At 45.1% G+C, this 22393-nt stretch overlaps 1 protein-coding gene across 1 annotated transcript in view; it reads right to left on the reverse strand.

The window, feature by feature from the left end:
- LOC138786624 (uncharacterized) overlaps positions 1-22393 on the reverse strand; it is a 78311-nt gene that overhangs the window by 41026 nt on the left and 14892 nt on the right. The window contains exons 6-11 of the mRNA XM_069963605.1: positions 18916-19163; positions 18447-18579; positions 13809-13950; positions 13655-13722; positions 13258-13558; positions 11687-12834 (exon numbers count right to left, since the gene is read on the reverse strand). Of these exons, the coding sequence (XP_069819706.1) occupies positions 11687-12834; positions 13258-13558; positions 13655-13722; positions 13809-13950; positions 18447-18579; positions 18916-19163 (2040 nt within the window). The remainder of the gene's footprint in view (positions 1-11686; positions 12835-13257; positions 13559-13654; positions 13723-13808; positions 13951-18446; positions 18580-18915; positions 19164-22393) is intronic.

A 22393-nucleotide genomic window follows, 5' to 3' on the forward strand; every position in this document is an offset into this window, starting at 1 on the left:
AGTGAGTGCAGTGCAGAGCTGTACAGGAGCCGTGTGCTTCCAGGACCTGCCATAATGTCACAGTCATGTGATCAGTCACATGGAGGAGTCACATGATCAGGGGCTTCTGCTCAGTGTATGCAGGACTCTGCTGTGCTGGATGTGCTGAAGTGATGTGTTTGCAGCAGAGCTGTGTATGTGCGTGTAATATATGGCTGCAGCAGAGCCCTGTGTGTAATGTACATGTAGCTGAGCTGTATATGTGTAATGTACATGTAGCTGAGCTGTATATGTGTAATGTACATGTAGCAGAGCTGTATATGTGTAATGTACATGTAGCTGAGCTGTATGTGTGTAATGTACATGTAGCTGAGCTGTATGTGTGTAATGTACATGTAGCTGAGCTGTATATGTGTAATGTACATGTAGCTATACTGTATATATGTGTAATGTACATGTAGCTGAGCTGTATATGTGTAATGTACATGTAGCTGAGCTGTATGTGTGTGTAATGTACATGTAGCTGAGCTGTATGTGTGTGTAATGTACATGTAGTTGAGCTGTATGTGTGTGTAATGTACATGTAGCTGAGCTGTATATGTGTGTAATGTACATGTAGCAGAGCTGTATGTGTATAATGTACATGTAGCTGAGCTGTATGTGTGTAATGTACATGTAGCTGAGCTGTATGTGTGTAATGTACATGTAGCTGAGCTGTATGTGTGTAATGTACATGTAGCTGAGCTGTATGTGTGTAATGTACATGTAGCTGAGCTGTATATGTGTGTAATGTACATGTAGCTGAGCTGTATATGTGTAATGTACATGTAGCTGAGCTGTATGTGTGTAATGTACATGTAGCTGAGCTGTATGTGTGTAATGTACATGTAGCTGAGCTGTATATGTGTAATGTACATGTAGCTGAGCTGTATGTGTGTAATGTACATGTAGCTGAGCTGTATGTGTGTAATGTACATGTAGCTGAGCTGTATATGTGTAATGTACATGTAGCTGAGCTGTATATGTGTAATGTACATGTAGCTGAGCTGTATGTGTGTAATGTACATGTAGCTGAGCTGTATATGTGTAATGTACATGTAGCTGAGCCGTATATGTACATGGACCAGACGTCTATCAGGACCATAAAACTTTCACACTTCCTATCCTCAATAATTCCCCGTTATGTAATATGTGAGAGGCTGCGGGGGTCTCCCGGCTCCAGAGATGGTGGAGATCGGGGTCCCTCTGTGTCGCCTTCGGCCGTTGTTTGTCCTTGAGAAAGTGATGTGATATCTTGATACGTGTTGGGATATGAATAGAACCTAGTGAAGAATATACTGAACCAGTTACTGATTCGGATGTCCCAGTGTTTCTCTCCAGATGCTGAAAGATGTTACAGGGAGCAGAGACTGATATGGACATCCGCTGAGATCAGAACGAAAACCTGGAGGTGGGGGGGAGCGTTCCAGAACTCCCCTCCTGAGTGTAACCTCTGCACTTTCTTCTATAATAATTACTTAGGGTCTCATCTGATGTCACCTTCGCTCTCCATTGTTTGGTATTTCAGAGCTCGGGGAAATGGAAGATCACCCCGGGAGGATGGCAGCGAGCCGGGCAGAGGTCTCTTTGGACGTGTTACATTGAGGAGTGACGAAATCCTCACCACTCACCAAGTGTAATTTACCATTTCTAAAGACTAGTTGACACAGAAGACGTTACCGCTCCCAAAGTCTTTTTTATTTATTTTTTGGTATTTCCACATTTTTCTTTTTCCTCATAGACTAATACTGAGGGGATAAACATAATTTCTATATACATATTGGTGGTTTTTGGAGTGTTTTTCGCCAATTCTTCAACAGAAATTCTGGCACAAGATAAAGAATCACATGACTGTACAGGATAAAACGCAAGAGGAAAGAAATATTTAGAGTAATTTATACATAAAGGGGTATTCCGCTCATACATAACCTTTTCATATGTTGCTGCCCATGGTGAGACTAACAATTCCTTCCATACTTGTTATTATCTATTCCGTCTCCTTCCCCCAGTTCTCAGCTGCTGCTTTCTACTGAAGACACAAAAATCTGAGTGTGAGCTTTTCTCTCTGTCTCCCTCTCCTCCCCCCTCCCTTCTGAGACGGCTGATGTACACAAGTCCCTGGCAGGCTTTGGCTATTAGTACATTATTCCAGATCAGGTGGACTGATTGCTCATTGGATGTGTCTTTAATTGAAAAGTCCATTTAATTTAAAGTGTCACTGTCGTGAATTTTTTTTTTTTGCATTAATCAATAGTCCAGGTGATTTTAAGAAACTTTGTAATTGGGTTTAGTAGCCAAAAAATGCTTTTTTATCACGAGAAAGCAGTTTGAAGCTCTCCCCCCTGTCTTCATTGTTCTCCTATGGAGAGAGCTAAAGAAAAGACCAAAACAGGACAACAAAGAGTTAGTCTACAAATCCCTCACCCTGTATCTCTTCTGACAGTCACCACTGACCTCTCTGAGCTCTGATTACAGCTGTCACCCAGCTCTGTGCCTGTAATCCTCTGTTATCTGCTTTCTGCTGCCGGCTAACTCCCTCCTTCCTCCTCCCCCCTCCCCTCTCCCTAGAGCAGACAGGGGACGTCTCCTGCAACAAGTCACAATTTTTAGATTTTTGGAGTGGATGAAAAAGAGGAAGGAGGGAGGGGGGAAAAGGCTTTTTACATGCAGATAATGGCAGATTTGGCTAATAAACCCAATTACAAAGTTTCTTAAATTCGCCTGGACTATTGATTTCTGAAAAAAAAAAAAATACGACAGTGACTCTTTAATAGTAAAGATGTGTGAACAACTAAAAAATACCCTCTGTTGCTTGCAAAAGACGTCCACAAATTGAAAAAAAAAAAAAAAGCAGACACCTTTTCTCTTATTTTTACTCGGTGTGAACATAGCCTTTATCTGCAACTTTGAAGATTCTTGAACCCCTTAACAACATCATGCGTAAATGTACGCCCCCGCAGGCTAATACTTAACGCACACGTGTGTATATATTTACGCCCAATGTTTACCCAATCTCTGTGTGTAAACACACAGCGATCGGGTAATGATGGCTGCTATAAATCATAGCAGGCAATCATAGCTTGTAGACACAGGGGGTGGTTAACAGTTCAGATCAGCCAATAACAGCAATCTTCAGCTTTCCGGATCATCGGTGACCCGAAAAGCAATGGTGGTCAATGCTTTCCGAGAACGGCACCGCCCGCTATTACTGTTAAAAGTAATGGTGGTCACGGTGCCAAGTCCCGATCGCCGTGATCGACCGGCCGATCACGGCGATATAAGTCCCCAAAAAAGTAAAATACCTGCCCTGGGCACCTCAGCTAGGTAGCTAAAGTTTTCAGAGCAGGTATTGGCACATACTCACCTGATCCCAGCGTCCGGATCGGTGTCTTCCGGGTCCCGCGGCTTCCTCTTTTTTCGGGCGTCGTCTTCTTTTTTTCGTCGGTCCCGTCGGCAATCTTCGGAAATCTTCAGCTCTTATCGGCTTTTGCGTCCTACTGCCCCCTAGCGGCTTAGAAGTATATAATACAGTAGCTGTAGGGTTGTAAATATATATATTTTTTCTATCTTCTTTTTTTTTTTTTTACCCACCCTACCGCCGCTGAGTGCTGATCAGAATCGCAGGTAGGTGCGCTGCTAATCAACTCCTTTTTGGCGTAGGGGCTTTTTTTTTTCTTTATCCTACCGCCACTGTCTGTTGATAAGTTGATAAGGTTTTTTTTTTTTTAATGTTAAAAAAAAAATGTAAAAAACACTACATTACACTACATGAAATAAAGTTTTACACTACACTACATTACACATTTACATATCCCAATCCCCGTATAAAGATGGCCCCCAGGGTGTTTTCAGCGTCGGACGCATACGCTATTATTCCCTCCGACACCGAAACCGCCAGTGAGGATGAATGGGGGGATCCTTTTTTCCTTCATTTATCCTCATCATCCAGTGACGTGTATGGGGGGTAACGTAGCGTACGCTGCCCCCCAGACACGTCTTTTCCGCCAGTACCGTCTCAATAGGAGATAACGGTATGGCGTGAAATTCTACAAACTCTGTGAGCGTACCTCAGGGTACTTTTACAGATTTAGGGTACGTGCACACTGTGGAATAGAGAAGGATAACCCTTTGTGCATTCCGCAGCTGGCACCCGCTGGCGGACTGATGCGGGCGCATGTCTCTATCCGTGTCATAGACTCCATCCTATGCACGGGCGGATTCCATCGTCCGTCCAAAGAATAAACACGTTCATTCTTTGGACGGAGGGCTGAGTCCATCCGTGCATAGAATGGAGTGTGACACGAGCAGAGACGCGCGCCTGCATCAGTCCGCCGGCGGGTGCCAGCTGCAGAATACGAGACTGGTTGGCAGCACAGGAGCTTTGTAATTGCGACATGGCCTCCATCCTCCATTCCAGCCTCTAATTGGCGTTCCTTCCCTTTGGTGGCTTGCCCTGTGCCCATATGGCACCTTATGTCCACAAGTGGGGTATTTCCGTAGTCGGGAAAAACTGCGCTACACATTTGATGTTTTTTTTCTTTTATCCCCTTGTAAAAATGAAAAATTGAAGGCTAGGACAACGTTTTAGTGTAAAAAAAAATAGAATTTTTCCTTTTTTACGCCACATTGTTCTGAAAATCTGTGAAGCAACTGTGGGGTCCAAATGCTCACCGCACCCCTTGTTACATTCCTTGAGGGGTGTAGTTTTCTAAATGGTGTCCCATTAGGGGTGTTTTTTAGGTTTTGGCACCCCAGAGCCTCTGCCAAGCTGAAGTGGTACAGTCAGAAATGACCAAATATAACGGAGCCATTGAAATTCACTAGGCGCTCCTTTGTATCTGAGGCTTGTGGTTGCGTCAAATAGCGCAATAGGGCCACATATGGGGTATTTCTATAAACTGCAGAAACGGGGCAATCAGTATTGGGGTGCATTTCTCTGGTAATAGGTTTACAATGATGAAAGCTATTGGATTACAGTAAAATCTCTGCACAGAAAATTTACATTTTGTAATTTCTAACCCACATAGCTTTTATTTCTGTGACTCCCCTAAAGGGTTAAAAAACTTTCTGGATGTGTTTTTGCAGAGTTTGGGGGGTGCAGTTTCTGAAATGGGGTGCTTTGTGGGGTTTTCTAACATACAGTTCCCTCAAATACACTTTTAGGCTGGGTTCACACTACGTATATTTGAGGCTGTATTTGTTCCTCATGTCAGGTCCTCATAGCAACCAAAACCAGGAGTGGATTGAAAACACAGAAAGGCTATGATCACACAATGGTGAAATTGAGTGGATGGCCGCCATATAACGGTAAATAACGGCCATTATTTCAATATAACAGCCGTTGTTTTAAAATAACAGAAAATATTTGCCATTATATGGCGGCCATCCACTCAATTACAACATTATGTGAACAGAGCCTTTCTGTGTTTTCAATCCACTCCTGGTTTTGGTTGCTATACAGCCTCAAATATACGTAGTGTGAACATAGCCTAAATTTTAACAGGTCCCTAAAAATATCTGATTTTGCTGCTAATGTTCTAAGCTTTCTATTGTCTAAAAAAATTAAAGCTAGTTTAATAAAAGCCGCCAACATAAAGTAGGCATGTTGCTAATGCTATTTAAAGGACAAGTGCCATGAAAAACTTTTTCCCAGTAATTGAAGCACATTACAAAGTTATATAACTGTGTAATATGCTTCTATCACCTATCTGCCTCCCTTCCCTGTCTTTTCCCCCCTCCACCCCCCACCAGGAAGTGTCCTAACTCACACAGACCTAATTACTGTCATCACCGTCACCAAGCTCTTCTCTCAGCTCCTTCTCCTGTTACACTAGCCTCCCCCCTCCCCTGCCTTGTCAGGTGACTCAGCTTGCTCAGCTCCCATTGGCTGAACAACTGCAAGCCATCACTTGGACTGGGGAGGGGGGCTGCTGTAACAGGACCTAGAGCAGCCCTCCTGCTGATGACTCATCCTCACAAGACGCCTGGTGACTGTGAGGACAGTAATGAGGTCTGTGTGAGTTAGGACACTTCCTGGTGGGGTTTGGAGGGGGGAAAAGACAGGGAAGGGAGGCAGATAGGTGAGTGAAGCACATTACACAGTTATATAATTTTTCACGTTTTTTTCCATAAAGATTTGTTATAAGTATTGACTCCAATTTACCAGAAATGTGAAGTACCCTATGTCACGAGAAAACAATCTCAGAATCAGCCGGATAGGTAGAAGCATCCCGAAGTTATTAATGAATAAAGTGACACTGGTCATATTCATAAAATTTGTCTGTCTTTAACCCCTAGACGACCCTGGACGTAGAGTTACGTCATGGAAGTCTGTCACCAGACGACCCTGGACGTAACTCTATGTCCTGGGTGTTTCTCCCGCTATGAAGCGCGATCCGGAATGCAGCACGCTTCATAGCAGGTGGGGGCCGGCTGCAGTCAGCAGCCGCCACCTCACCGTTCATGACAGGCTGCAGCGATCGCGGTGTTTAAGTGTAAGTGACAGGGGGAGTCCCGATCGTTAAAACGGACCGCCGGAGGTCTCTCACCTGCCTCCACGCGTTCCGATCGGCGCTCTGACCTCAGAGCCTGCACAGGCAGGCTCAATGAGCAGAGCGCCGATAACACTGATCAATGCTATGTCTATGGCATAGCAGTGATCAGTGTCTGCAATCAAAGTAGTGTATGTAAAAGTCCCCTAAAGAGACTTCAAATGTGTAAAAAAAAAAAGTTAAAAACACCAATACACTACCCCACTAGCCCCTCCCCCAATAAAAGCTTAAATCACCCCCCTTTCCCATTATATAAATAAAACATAAAAAATTAATAAATAAACATATAATATACCGTAGCGTGCGTAATTGTCCGATCTATTAAAATATAACAAGCGTCATGGCAAACGGCGTACACGATAAGAGGGAAAAAAGACCACGGATTACCAATTTGATGTTACTATATATATATATATATATATATATATATATATATATATATATATATATATAAAAAAAAACATTTATAAAAAAAGTGATCAAAACGTCCGATCTTCACAAATATGGTATTAATAAAAACTAGAGCTCATGGCGGAAAAATGACACCACATACAGCCCCGTAGGTGGAAAAAATAAAACCGTTATAAGCGTCACAATAGGCCCATTTTATTGATAATTAATTGCAAAAAAAAGGATTTCATAACAAAATATATACAGTGGTGCCTTGGATTACGAGCATAATTGGTTCCAGGACCGCGCTTGTAATCCAAATCCACTCTTAAACCAAAGCAAATTTTCCCATAAGAAATCATAGAAATGCAGACAATTGGTTCCAAACCCCCCAAATAATGATTTTTTATTCTGAATAACATGTAAAACTAATGAAACAAACATTCAGAAACAGCTGAATCTGTGATATTATAAGTTACTGTACAGTAATGGAGAGGATGGGAAACACAAGGGCGGACAGAGACTGCAGGGAGCAGGAAGGAAGGAGCAGGACAGATGTGGGCACATACATGCAGCATTCTCTGTCCGGGGAGAGAGGGGTTACAGCTATGGAGAGATTACCTCCACCGTCCTGTCCTCTGATGTAAGCCCAAGCCTGAAGTCGATTTTCTATGATTTGGAAGGTGAGGGAGACTTCCTGGGTCAAAATACAATGCTGTAGACCACATTATGCAGACCATGCCCCTCCCCCACTCGCGCTCCCACCCAGCACAGGGAGCTCTTAAACCAAGTCATAATTTTGAAAAACTGTGAGCTCTTAAACCAAGTTACTCTTAAACCAAGGTACCACTGTATAACATTAGAGAATCTGTGTAACCTGCATATGGTTGTGTTCGGACTGACCTATAGCATAATTGTATCATGTCGCTGTTACCATATAGTGCATTACGTAGACACAGGAACCCCCCAAACGTTACCATATTGCATTCTTTTTTACGATTTTGCCTATTTATATCTTCATAAATAATATATTTGGGATTCCATCATACATGTTATAGTAAAAAGAAAGACGCCATTACACAGTACAACTATTCCTGTAACAAACAAGCACTTACATGGCCTGTAGATAAAAAACTGAAAGGGCTGGAGCTCTTAGAAGGGGAGAAGGGGAAAACGGAAACACTAAGGTCAAAATTTGCGCGGTCCACTGGGTTATTTTGGGCCGGGTCTTCAAAGGGTTAAGGCCATTTCAGGCTCTGTCCTTAACCTCTAAGGACCGGGCCTGAAATGACCTTAAGGACGGGGCCGATTGTCACTTTTGCGTTTTCGTTTTTTCCTCCTCGCCTTCTAAGACCCATTACGCTTTCATTTTTCCACCTACAGGGCCACATGATGGGCTTGTTTTTTTCAGGAGCAGGTGTACTTTGTAGTTGGGTGAACTTGGGTCAAAGAATGCGATTCCGCTAATTTTTGGGGGGCTTCCATATTTACGTCATGCACTTTACGGTTTTCCTTTATTCTATAGGTCGGTCTGAACACGGCCATATGCAGGTTTACCAGGTTTTCTTACGTTTTACTATTTTTATTAGCAGTAATTAGCGTATTTAAAATGGTCCTATTGTGACTCCTATAGCGCACTTATTTTTTCACTTACGGGGTTGTATGGGGTGTCATTTTTTGCGTCATGATCTCTAGTTTTTATTAGTAAATTTTTTTTCTACATCAAACGTATTGATCGCTTTTTAAATTTTTTTTACATAAAATGTTTTTTTACCGCTTTTTGTTCGGGAATAATATTGTTTTATTTTAATAGATCGGACGATGACGATTTTATTGGGGGAGGGGCTTTGGAGCACTTTGTGAAACTTTTATTTATTTATTTTCTTACACTTCTATAGTTCCCTTAGGGAACTATCATTTACATACAATAGATCAATAACACTAATCCCTGTTATGCCATACCATTGCAGGGATCAGTTTTATCTGCAATCTTCTGATTCAGCCTGCCTGTGGCAGACTGAATCCGAAGATGGAAGACCTGACCGCACGGAGGTAAGGAGAGGACCTCCAGCAGTCAGAAAATGCACGCTGCGGGGGTCCCAATCGCTAAGTGACCGGAGATGCTCCGGTCACTTATACTTAAACGGCGCAGCGATCGCGGCGTTTAAGGGGTTAATGGCGGGTGGCCGCGAGATCATGATCGCCCGCCATTGAGGATGAGGGCCTGGATATGGCAGCCGGTCCTGACCCGCTATGGGGCGGGCTCAGCTCGTGAGCTGCACCGTAGCACAGGACGGCGCCAGGGCGTACATTTACGCCCTCCTGCCTTAAAGCCCAGGCAGCGGGGGCGTAAATGTACGCCCGCGGTCCTTAAGGGGTTGAAAAAGCAGAAGTTGCAGATAGGGACTTGTTTACATCAGCCATCTCAGAAGAGAGGGGGGGAGGAGGGGGAGACGGAGAGGAAAGCTGACACACAGATTTTTGTGTCTTCAGCAGTAAGCAGCAGCTCAGAACTGGGGGAAGGAGACTGAATAGATAATAACAAGTATGGAAGGAATTGTTAGTCTCACCATGGACAGAGGGGAGGCTGATTGTAGCTCTATGGGGTACACAGGGAGCTGCGGTCAGTAAGTGCAGTGAGTACACTTACTAATAATATACAGTCATGGCCAAAAGTTTTGAGAATGATACAAATATACATTTTTACAGTCTACCGCTTCAGTTTTTAAAATGACAATTTGCATATACTCCAAAATGTTATAAAGAGTGATCAGCTTAACAGCAACTACTTGCAAAGTCAATATTTGCCTAGAAAATGAACTTTATCCCCCAAAACACATTTCAACATCATTGCAGCCCTGCCTTAAAAGGACCAGCTAACATTGTTTCAGTGATTGCTCCATTAACACAGGTGTGCGTGTTGATGAGGACAGGGCTGGAGATCAATCTGTCATGATTAAGTAACAATGACACCACTGGACACTTTAAAAGGAGGCTGGTGCTTGGCATCATTGTTTCTCTTCTGTTAACCATGGTTATCTCTAAAGAAACATGTTCAGTCATCATTGCACTGCACAAAAATGGCCCAACAGGGAAGAGTATCACAGCTAGAAAGATTGCACCTCAGTCAACAATCTATCGCATCATCAAGAACTTCAAGGAGAGAGGTTCCATTGTTGCCAAAAAGGCCCCAGGGCGCCCAAGAAAGACCAACAAGCACCAGGACTGTCTCTTAAAGGTGTTTCAGCTGTGGGATCGGGCTACCAGCAGGGCAGAGCTTGCTCAGGAATGGCAGCAGGCTGGTGTGAGTGCATCTGCACTGTGCACTGTGAGGCGGAGACTCTTGGAGCAAGGCCTGGTCTCAAGGAGGGTAGCAAAGAAGCCACTTCTCTCCAGAAAAAACATCAGGGACAGACTGATATTCTGCAAGAGGTTCAGGTAGTGGACTGCTGAGGACTGGGGGAAAGGTACAGGGAGTGGACTGCTGAGGACTGGGGGAAAGGTACAGGGAGTGGACTGCTGAGGACTGGGGGAAAGTCATTTTCTCTGATGAATCCCCTTTCCGATTGTTTGGGACATCTGGAAAACAGTTTATTGGGAGAAGACGAGGTGAGTGCTACCACCAGTCTTGTCTCATGCCAACTGTAAAGCATCCTGAAACCATTCATGTGTGGGGTTGCTTCTCAGCCAAGGGAATTGGCTCTCTCACAGTCTTGCCTAAAAACACAGCCATGAATAAAGAATGTGACCAGAATGTCCTCCAAGAGCAACTTCTCCCAACTGTCCAAGTGCAATTTGGCGATCAACAATGCCTTTTCCAGCATGATGGAGCACCTTGCCATAAAGCAAAGGTGATAACTAAATGGCTCAGGGAACAAAACAGAGATTTTGGGTCCATGGCCTGGAAACTCCCCAGATCTTAATCCCATTGAGAACTTGTGGTCAATCATCAAGAGACGGGTGGACAAACAAAAAACAACAAATTCTGACAAAATGTAAGCATTGATTGTGCAAGAATAGACGGCTATCAGTCAGGATTTGGTCCAGAAGGTGATTGACAGCAGCCGGGGAGAATTGCAGAGGTCCTGAAGAAGAAGGCGAAACACTGCAAATATTGACTTGCTGCAGTAACTCATTCTAACTGTCAGTATAAGCTTGTGTTACTCATAATATGATTGCAATTATATTTCTGTATGTGATAAAAACATCTGACAAATAAACAAAAAACAACAAAAAAAAAAAAAGCAGAGGGCAGCAGATCATGTGAAAATATAATATTTGTGTCATTCTCAAAACTTTTGGCCATGACTGTACACATTACTATTCTACTAGATATGAGCGAATTTACAGTAGAAATGAAGGTAATCACTTTGTTTCTATCTGACATCTGCTCATCAGGCTGCAATCTTTTATGTCTGCTCCGCTCCATGCCGCTCCTCACCGGGTGCTGGGAAAAGATGGATCCAGTCCTATGAAACTTTCCCAGGACTGGATCCATCTTTTCAAGCAGACTTCAAAGCCGGCAGCCTGATGAGCAGAATGCAGATAGGAAAGAAGCCATTCCCTTTGTTCCTACTGTAAATTCACTCATCTCTATTTTTCACAATAAAATACGGATTTCCCTTCATCATCCTTTAGAATTCTTTATATTCATTAACCTCATTGTGAAGAGGAAAATGGCTGCTCCCTTTTGTGATTTTTTTCATGAACCACAAGATATGATTTCAAATTAAAACATTTCCCACAATCTGAAGATAAAAATGGCTTCTCCCCCCTGTGTGAGTTCCCTGATGCGTAACAAGATCTGATTTCCGAAGAAAACATTTCCCACATTCCAAACATGAAAATGGCTTCTCCCCAGTGTGAATTCTCTGATGCGTAACAAGATCTGATTTCCGAAGAAAACATTTCCCACATTCCAAACATGAAAATGGCTTCTCCCCAGTGTGAGTTCTCTGATGCCTAACTAGACGTGATTTCTCAGTAAAACATTTCCCACATTCTGAACATGAAAATGGCTTCTCCCCTGTGTGAATTCTTTCATGATTAACAAGCTTTGACCTCTGAATGAAAGATTTCCCACATTCTAAACATGAAAATGGCTTTTCTCCTGTGTGAATTCTTTGATGTTCAACAAGTTTTGATTTGCTTTTAAAACATTTCCCACATTCTGAACATAAAAATGGCTTCTCTCCTGTGTGAATTCTCTGATGCGTAACAAGATTAGCTTTCCGCATAAAACATGTCCCACATTCTGAACATGGAAATGGCTTCTCCCCTGTGTGAGTTCTCTGATGCTTAACTAGACCTGATTTCACAGTAAAACATTTCCCACATTCTGAACATGAAAATGGCTTCTCCCCTGTGTGAGTTCTCTGATGCTCAACTAGACCTGATTTCACAGTAAAACATTTCCCACATTCTGAACATGAAAATGGCTTCTCCCCAGTGTGAGTTCTCTGATGCTTAACTAGATCTGATTTTTCAGTAAAACATTTCCCACATTCTGAACATGAAAATGGCTTCTCCCCTGTGTGAGTTCTTTGATGCTTAACAAGATTTGATTTCTGAATAAAACATTTCCCACATTCTGTACATGAAACTGCTTTCTGCCCTGTAAGATATTTTTTATGTTCTAAATATGAAACCTGAGGCTTTCCTGTATTTGCTCTTTGATGTTCATCGTCTTCTCTGTAAATGTCAGCTTGCTGTGATGGAGCAGAAGATGGGACTTGTATAACAGGATGAGATGAGAGATCTTTGCTGTGAGGGGCTGAGGATGTATCTGGGATAGTGGACGGCTCCTCATATGTATCTTGTGTGATATGATCCTCTGAGGAGATCTGATGTCCCCCTGAGCTCCTGGTAGAATCATCTGCAAAGGAGAAAACACCATTTCTCTTATTTCCCAGTAATAGAAGCTTAAACATATTGCAGACATGGAAAGTTACTCTTTTTTATGTAACATAATAAGAATTATAGAATGGGAGAAGCGGAGACGGGCGAGCTCTCCCACTGACACACTGAGGCCGGTGGAGATTCTGCGAATTCCGGGCTACAGGGCGGCACAGCGCGCACATATTATATGGCTGTATTCCATATATTATACACACATCATGTGTTATTACCTGCAGCCGCGTCACATCCTCATCTATATTATATTAGACCTTAGGCTGAATGATTATATAGCTGGAAAACTGACAGGACACAGAGCTTATAATATTCCACACAGAATAGTTACAGCCGGTGACTGAGGAGAATGTGTGACTGTTCTCTGCATTTAGTGGTCACTACTCACCTGGGCGGTTACCTGTAGTGATGTCCTCCTTATACTGCTCATCACTGCTGTCATCTGTCTCTTCTTCAGCCTCTTCCTTTACCCTAATGTCTGTAGCAGTAAAACAGTTCAGTTTCTTCTCTCCAGTAACTTCCTCCTTACACTGCTCATCACCGCTCACATACGTCTCAGCTTCTACTTTTATCACTTTGACTGTGGCATTAATAGAGTTCAGATCCTTCCCTGTAGTGATGTCCTCCTTACACTGCTCATCACTGCTCACATCTGTCTTTGGAGCATTAATATTGTTTCCATCTTCTCCCTGATTCATAAGATGTGAGAGAAATATTGTAAAAGTCATCAGACAGGAGGAGAAGTCAGGTGGGATGTACAGATCATAGGGAACATCTCCATCTACCTGATCCTGATCCTGTGGGAGAAGAGGACGGGGACATCTCTCTGGTGCTGTTCTCTTACTGGATCTGACTGGAGGGAACACATACAGAGACTGAATTCATTCTTTCCATCCAGATAATACAGAGAGGAGGTGTGTATATAGTCCTGTCTATTACCTGCTGATGGGAGGGGCTGCTGATCCTCCAGCATCACATCCTTGTACTGATCCTTGTGTCCTTCTACATACTCCCACTCCTCCATGGAGAAATAGACCGCCACGTCCTGACACCTTATAGGAACCTGACACACACAATGATCACACAGTCATCCCCCCCACCCCTCCAGTGGTCTTACTGTATAATGTCCCAGCATTCCCAGCAGCCACAGTCTCACCTCTCCACTCAGCAGCTCCACCATCTTGTTGGTGACTTCTAGGATCTTCTCTTCCTCCATTTTCTCATGTATCAGGGGCCCCGGGATTGGGCTCAGGGTTCTTCCCCATCCTTCACACCCAGGGGCCCCACAGCGCCCACTAGAGGACTTCTTCACTACTGTGTAATCCTGTGTATGGAGAGACACATAACTATCGCTCCATCCATTCCCAGAATCCCTCACCTCTCCAGTCCTATCCATCTGTTATTCCATAGATAAGAATGAGGTCATGATGACATCACTCCCAGAATCCCTCACCTCCCCAGTCCTATCCATCTGTTATTCCATAGATAAGAATGATGTCATGATGACATCACTCCCAGAATCCCTCACCTCTCCAGTCCTATCCATCTCTTATTCCATAGATAAGAATGATGTCATGATGACATCACTCCCAGAATCCCTCACCCCTCCAGTCCTATCCATCTGTTATTCCATAGATAAGAATGATGTCATGATGACATCACTCCCAGAATCCCTCACCTCTCCAGTCCTATCCATCTGTTATTCCATAGATAAGAATGATGTCATGATGACATCACTCCCAGAATCCCTCACCTCCCCAGTCCTATCCATCTGTTATTCCATAGATAAGAATGATGTCATGATGACATCACTCCCAGAATCCCTCACCTCCCCAGTAAGCAGGAAGAGTATGTGTAGGGTGAGGGTTATTATCCTCTCGGCCATCTTGTCTCTGTCTCTCTCCATGGTTGATGGGTCGGTCTCTTATATAGAAGATATCAGCAGAGGATCCTGGAGTGTAAGAATCTGAATAGATGAAAGAGGAAACAATGTAACACAAATCATCACAGGGTTGATAGAAAAGTTTTGGCCCCAGTAATGTATTAAAACAGGACAGAAAACTACCCAGTCCTGAAGGGGTTAATCCTCCTGCTGTCCCCCAGCTCCTTCCCTCCACCTGCAGAGCTGTACAGGAGCCGTGTGCTTCCAGGACCTGCCATGATGTCACAGTCATGTGATCAGTCACATGGAGGAGTCACATGATCAGGGGCTTCTGCTCAGTGTATGCAGGACTCTGCTGGATGAGCTGAAGTGATGTGTATGCAGCAGAGCTGTCTGTGTGTGATGTGTGTGGAGCAGAGCTGTGTATGTTATATATGCCTGCAGCAGAGCCCTGTGTGTAACGTACATGTAGCTGAGCTGTATATGTGTAATGTACATGTAGCTGAGCTGTATGTGTGTAATGTACATGTAGCTGAGCTGTATGTGTGTAATGTACATGTAGCTGAGCTGTATATATGTGTAATGTACATGTAGCTGAGCTGTATATGTGTGTAATGTACATGTAGCTGAGCTGTATATGTGTAATGTACATGTAGCTGAGCTGTATATGTGTAATGTACATGTAGCTGAGCTGTATATGTGTAATGTACATGTAGCTGAGCTGTATGTGTGTAATGTACATGTAGCTGAGCTGTATATGTGTAATGTACATGTAGCTGAGCTGTATGTGTGTAATGTACAAGTAGCTGAGCTGTATGTGTGTAATGTACATGTATGTGAGCTGTATGTGTGTAATGTACATGTAGCTGAGCTGTATATGTGTAATGTACATGTAGCTGAGCTGTATGTGTGTAATGTACATGTAGCTGAGCTGTATGTGTGTAATGTACATGTAGCTGAGCTGTATATATGTGTAATGTACATGTAGCTGAGCTGTATATATGTGTAATGTACATGTAGCTGAGCTGTATGTGTGTAATGTACATGTAGCTGAGCTGTATGTGTGTAATGTACATGTAGCTGAGCTGTCTATATGTGTAATGTACATGTAGCTGAGCTGTATGTGTGTAATGTACATGTAGCTGAGCTGTATATATGTGTAATGTACATGTAGCTGAGCTGTATGTGTGTAATGTACATGTAGCTGAGCTGTATATGTGTAATGTACATGTAGCTGAGCTGTATGTGTGTAATGTACATGTAGCTGAGCTGTATATGTGTGTAATGTACGTGTAGCTGAGCTGTATATGTGTAATGTACATGTAGCTGAGCCGTATATGTACATGGACCAGACGTCTATCAGGACCATAAAACTTTCACACTTCTTATCCTCAATAATTCCCCGTTATGTAATGTGTGAGAGGCTGCGGGGGTCTCCCGGCTCCAGAGATGGTGGAGATCGGGGTCCCTCTGTGTCGCCTTCGGCCGTTGTTTGTCCTTGAGAAAGTGATGTGATATCTTGATACGTGTTGGGATATGAATAGAACCTAGTGAAGAATATACTGAACCAGTTACTGATTCGGATGTCCCAGTGTTTCTCTCCAGATGCTGAAAGATGTTACAGGGAGCAGAGACTGATATGGACGTCCGCTGGGATCAGAACGAGAACCTGGAGGTGGGGGGGGGGGAGCGTTCCAGAACTCCCCTCCTGAGTGTAACCTCCGCGCTTCCTTCTATAATGATACTTACTTACGGTCTCATCTGATGTCACCTTCGCTCTCCATTGTTTGTGTATTTCGGAGCTCGGGGAAGTGGGAGATCACCCCGGGAGGATGGCAGCGAGCCGGGCAGAGGTCTCTTTGGACGTGTTACATTGAGGAGTGACGAAATCCTCACCACTCACCAAGTGTAATTTACCATTTCTAAAGACTAGTTCACACAGAAGACGTTACCGCTCCCAAAGTCTTTTTTATTTATTTTTTGGTATTTCCACATTTTTCTTTTTCCTCATAGACTAATACTGAGGGGATAAACATAATTTCTATATACATATTGGTGGTTTTTGGAGTGTTTTTCCCCAATTCTTCAACAGAAATTCTGGCACAAGATAAAGAATCACATGACTGTAGGGGATAAAACACAAGAGGAAAGAAATATTTATAGTAATTTATACATAAAGGGGTATTCCGCTCATACATAACCTTTTCATATGTTGCTGCCCATGGTGAGACTAACAATTCCTTCCATACTTGTTATTATCTATTCCGTCTCCTTCCCCCAGTTCTCAGCTGCTGCTTTCTACTGAAGACACAAAAATCTGAGTGTGAGCTTTTCTCTCTGTCTCCCTCTCCTCCCCCCTCCCTTCTGAGACGGCTGATGTACACAAGTCCCTGGCAGGCTTTGGCTATTAGTACATTATTCCAGATCAGGTGGACTGATTGCTCATTGGATGTGTCTTTAATTGAAAAGTCCATTTAATTTAAAGTGTCACTGTCGTGAATTTTTTTTTTTTTGCATTAATCAATAGTCCAGGTGATTTTAAGAAACTTTGTAATTGGGTTTAGTAGCCAAAAAATGCATTTTTATCATGAGAAAGCAGTTTGAAGCTCTTCCCCCTGTCTTCATTGTTCCCCTATGGAGAGCTAAAGAAAAGACCAAAACAGGACAACAAAGAGTTAATCTGCAAATCCCTCACCCTGTATCTCCTCTGACAGTCACCACTGACCTCTCTGAGCTCTGATTACAGCTGTCACCCAGCTCTGTGCCTGTAATCCTCTGTTATCTGCTTTCTGCTGCTGTCTAACTCCCTCCTTCCTCCTCCCCTCTCCCTAGAGCAGACAGAGTGTGACTCCTGCAATAAGTCACAATTTTCAGATTTTTGGAGTGGATGAAAAAGAGGAAGGAGGGGGGGACCTGGGAAAAGGCTTTTTACATGCAGATAATGGCAGATTTGGCTAATAAACCCAATTACAAAGTTTCTTAAATTTGCCTGGACTATTGATTTCTGAAAAAAAATAAAAAATACGACAGTGACTCTTTAATAGTAAAGATGTGTGAACTGGACGGTGGCTCCCCCACCTCCTCCCCCACCATCCATCTGGCACTCGGCTAGCCAGAAGAGGCGCCGTCCTAGATCCGAGAGTTCCCGCTCTCCCCCTGGTCCTACTGGTTGAGGGAGGGCCCCCCCCCCCTCCAGGTTCTGTTATAGTGATTTACATTGTTGCTGATATTCTGGGTCCCTTCTTTTTGTTACTTATTTGCTATATGTAGCTGTGTGGTTTTATTTGGCCCTCCTCTTCGGAGTGTTCCTATGTTTTTTGTTCCCCTCAGGTGGCGCCCTCCTCCCCCGTGGGGCTGCCAGTTGACAGCCATAGTGCTGTTTTGGCATTTTTTTTGCCTCGTAGCAGGCCGCTTAGGCTTGTTCTTTGGGCCATGTGCCCTTCCTTTTCCTGGAATTTTTTCTGTTTTTGTTGTTTTTATGTTTCTATGTGTTTTCCCTCTAGTTCCCCCCCCCCCCCCCCCCCCCCCTCTTTTCCCTTTACCTCCTAGGATTCCACGTTGGCCGATGCTGCTCTGGAAACTGATCCCTTCCACTCATTGGGGCAGAGTGAGTACCCCCATCATCGTTAGTGTCCTCTTATCCCTCCCTAATGGCTAAGTGCATATCTCTCAATGTCAAGGGCCTAAATTCTAACACCAAAAGACGTCTTCTCCTGAGGGAACTTCGCAACTTGCATGCGGATGTTGCCTTCCTTCAGGAGACGCACTTCGATCAGGAGGCATCTTTTAGGTTCGCCCGTCATTCTTATCCCACTGTTGTTTCGGCCTCTAGAGGCAATAAGACGGCGGGAGTAGCTATCCTATTCTCTCGCATGTGCCCCATACAGATTTCCTCCTCTGACCCAGGAGGGAGATTTGTTATTGTGGACGGCACCTTACAAGGCCGCCAATTTATTTTCTGCAACGTTTATGCCCCTAACCGCTCCCAGATACCCTTCCTCCGTAGGGTTCTCAATCGATTGGCGAAATACCCTCCGGCTCCACGGATCCTTGGAGGGGATTTCAATTTGCCGTTCTCTGAGATGATGGATAGGCACTCAGTAGACGGCCGGCCTACCCCCACGGAACAGGCTAAATTATCAGCAGAATTCCGCAAGCTCATACGTGCTCATAAGCTTCTGTATGACCTTTGGCGGCTTGACCACCCTACGGAGCGGGGGTATACTTTCTTCTCCCATCCCCACAAACTCCACTCTCGCATTGATTACCTCTTTGGCAACATACCTACTGTACGACTGTTGCAGAGTGCGACCATTGACCCCATTTCCTGGTCTGATCACGGCCCCGTGATAGTTCACCTCAAGGCCGTTCTCTCCCCTACGCGACATTGTCACTGGCGTATGAATGATACCCTTTTAAAAAATCAGATTACCAGAGACTCTATCAAGACTGGTATCTCTAACTATTTCTCGGAAAACGAGGGCTCTATTGCCTCTGAAGGGGTTCTATGGGAGGCCCACAAAGCAGTTGTCCGGGGCCATTGCATAGCAATAGGATCCCGCCAGAAAAAAGACTCCATGCTAGCCATTCAGAATGCTAAATCTGCCATAGCTTCCCTGGAACAGCGTCTGGCCCGCCGTCCCTCCCTGGGTGTCCTGCGGAGGCTTGTGGCAGCTCGCGAAAAACTCAAGGACCTTTCGTTGCAAAAGGTGGAGAAGCTTCTCCTCTACTCCAAGCAACGCTTCTATGAAAAGGGCAATAAGGCTCATACCCTCCTGGCGAGGATGCTCAATGACCGGGCTGCCGCACAGTCGCCGCAGGCTCTCAGGGACGCAACAGGGACTCTACACTATCACCCTAAGGACATCTCCTCTATTTTTCACCAATTCTATTCTAAACTTTACTCCCTCCCCTCAACCTTACCATCGGACCCGGAGGCCCGTACCCGATGCCTTTCTGACTTCCTCAACGAGTGTAATCTGCCTTCTCTGACCGCTAGTGCGCTCGAGGAATTGAATGCACCGATTACCGCGGAGGAACTTGCAGAGGTTATTAAAACCCTTCCATCGGGGCGGGCGCCTGGGCCGGATGGCTTTTCCTACCTCTACTACAAAACCTTTTCCTCTGAACTGTCCCCTAAACTACTTTCTCTCTATAACTCCTTTCTTCAGGGATCTCCTATCCCTACCTCCATGTCTCACTCCTTCATCACTCTTATCCCCAAACCTGGCAAGGACCCCCTGGATTGCTCCAATTACCGGCCAATTGCCCTCCTAAACTCAGACTTTAAGATATTTACTAAATTGCTGGCTTCTCGGTTGGGGTATTGGCTCCCTTCCCTAGTTAATGGGGTTTGTGCCGGGAAGACAGGGTGGGGACAACACGAGGAGGGCTATTGACCTCATTGATGTTGTTAATCAACAAGAAGAGAGTGCCCTTGTGCTGAGCCTGGACGCTGAAAAGGCCTTTGACCGTCTTGGGTGGCCTTTTATGTTTGAGGCATTGCAATGCTATGGCTTCTCTGGGCCTTTCCTAACGGCGGTCAGGGCCTTATACTCCAATCCCACAGCGGCACTCAAATTCCCGCATATGTTGTCTGAGACTTTTTCTCTTTCGAATGGCACTCGCCAGGGTTGCCCTCTGTCACCCCTACTTTTTGTTCTTTGCATTGAACCCCTGGCGGCGGCGATTCGAAATTGTCCGGACATCAGAGGTGTGTCGGTCAGAGGCAAGGAGTTTAAAATCATGTTATTTGCCGATGATGTCCTCCTCACCCTGTCAGACCCGCTCATTTCCCTCCCGAACTTACACTCTCTTCTTGGTACATATGGTCGCCTGTCGGGGTACAAAGTAGTGATGTCACGATACCAGAATTTTGAGTTCGATACCAATACTTGATTTTTTAGTTCGATACTCAATACCAGTTCGATACCTCGAAAAAAAATACAACCCCCCCCTTATAAGATCAGCACCCTCCTCTCCTGACATCCTCTGTGCTGTTGTGACGTCCCCTATAGATCAGCACACTCCTCTCCTGACATCCTCTGTGCTGCTGTGACCTCCCCATAGATCAGCACACTCCTCTCCTGACATCCTCTGTGCTGCTGTGACCTCCTCTATAGATCAGCACACTCCTTTCCTGACATCCTCTGTGCTGCTGTGACCTCTCATAAGATCAGCACACTCCTTCCTCTCCTGACATCCTCTGTGCTGCTGTGACCTCCCCTATAGATCACCACCCTCCTCTCCTGACATCCTCTGTGCTGCTGGGACGCTGGAACCTCCCCTATAAGATCAGACCCCTCCTCTCCTGACATCCTCTGTGCTGCTGTGACCTCCTCTATCGATCAGCACACTCCTCTCCTGACATCCTCTGTGCTGCTGTGACCTCCCCTATAAGATCAGCACCCTCCTCTCCTGACATCCTCTGTGCTGCTGTGACCTCCCCTATAAGATCAGCACCCTCATCTCCTGACATCCTCTGTGCTGCTGTGACCTCCCCTATAAGATCAGCCCCCTCCTCTCCTGACATTCTCTGTGCTGCTGTGTCCTCCTCTATCGATCAGCACACTCCTTTCCTGACATCCTCTGTGCTGTTGTGACGTCCCCTATAGATCAGCACCCTCCTCTCCTGACATCCTCTGTGCTGCTGTGTCCTCCCCTATAAGATCAGCCCCCTCCTCTCCTGACATCCTCTGTGCTGCTGTGACCTCCTCTATAGATCAGCACACTCCTTTCCTGACATCCTCTGTGCTGTTGTGACGTCCCCTATAGATCAGCACACTCCTCTCTTGACATCCTCTGTGCTGCTGTGACCTCCCCATAGATCAGCACACTCCTCTCCTGACATCCTCTGTGCTGCTGTGACCTCCCCATAGATCAGCACCCTCCTCTCCTGACATCCTCTGTGCTGCTGTGACCTCCCCATAGATCAGCACACTCCTCTCCTGACATCCTCTGTGCTGCTGTGACCTCCCCATAGATCAGCACACTCCTCTCCTGACATCCTCTGTGCTGCTGTGACCTCCTCTATAGATCAGCACACTCCTTTCCTGACATCCTCTGTGCTGCTGTGACCTCTCATAAGATCAGCACACTCCTTCCTCTCCTGACATCCTCTGTGCTGCTGTGACCTCCCCTATAGATCACCACCCTCCTCTCCTGACATCCTCTGTGCTGCTTGGACGCTGGGACCTCCCCTATAAGATCAGACCCCTCCTCTCCTGACATCCTCTGTGCTGCTGTGACCTCCCCTATCGATCAGCACACTCCTCTCCTGACATCCTCTGTGCTGCTGTGACCTCCCCTATAAGATCAGCCCCCTCCTCTCCTGACATTCTCTGTGCTGCTGTGACCTCCCCTATCGATCAGCACACTCCTCTCCTGACATCCTCTGTGCTGCTGTGACCTCCCCTATCGATCAGCACACTCCTCTCCTGACATCCTCTGTGCTGCTGTGACCTCCCCTATAAGATCAGCCCCCTCCTCTCCTGACATTCTCTGTGCTGCTGTGACGCTGTGACCTCCCCTATAAGATCAGCCCCCTCCTCTCCTGACATCCTCTGTGCTGCTGTGACCTCCCCTATAAGATCAGCCCCCTCCTCTCCTGACATCCTCTGTGCAGCAAGGGACCAAACATTGT

Source organism: Dendropsophus ebraccatus, chromosome 3, assembly GCF_027789765.1.
Source record: "Dendropsophus ebraccatus isolate aDenEbr1 chromosome 3, aDenEbr1.pat, whole genome shotgun sequence".
Lineage (NCBI taxonomy): Eukaryota > Metazoa > Chordata > Amphibia > Anura > Hylidae > Dendropsophus > Dendropsophus ebraccatus.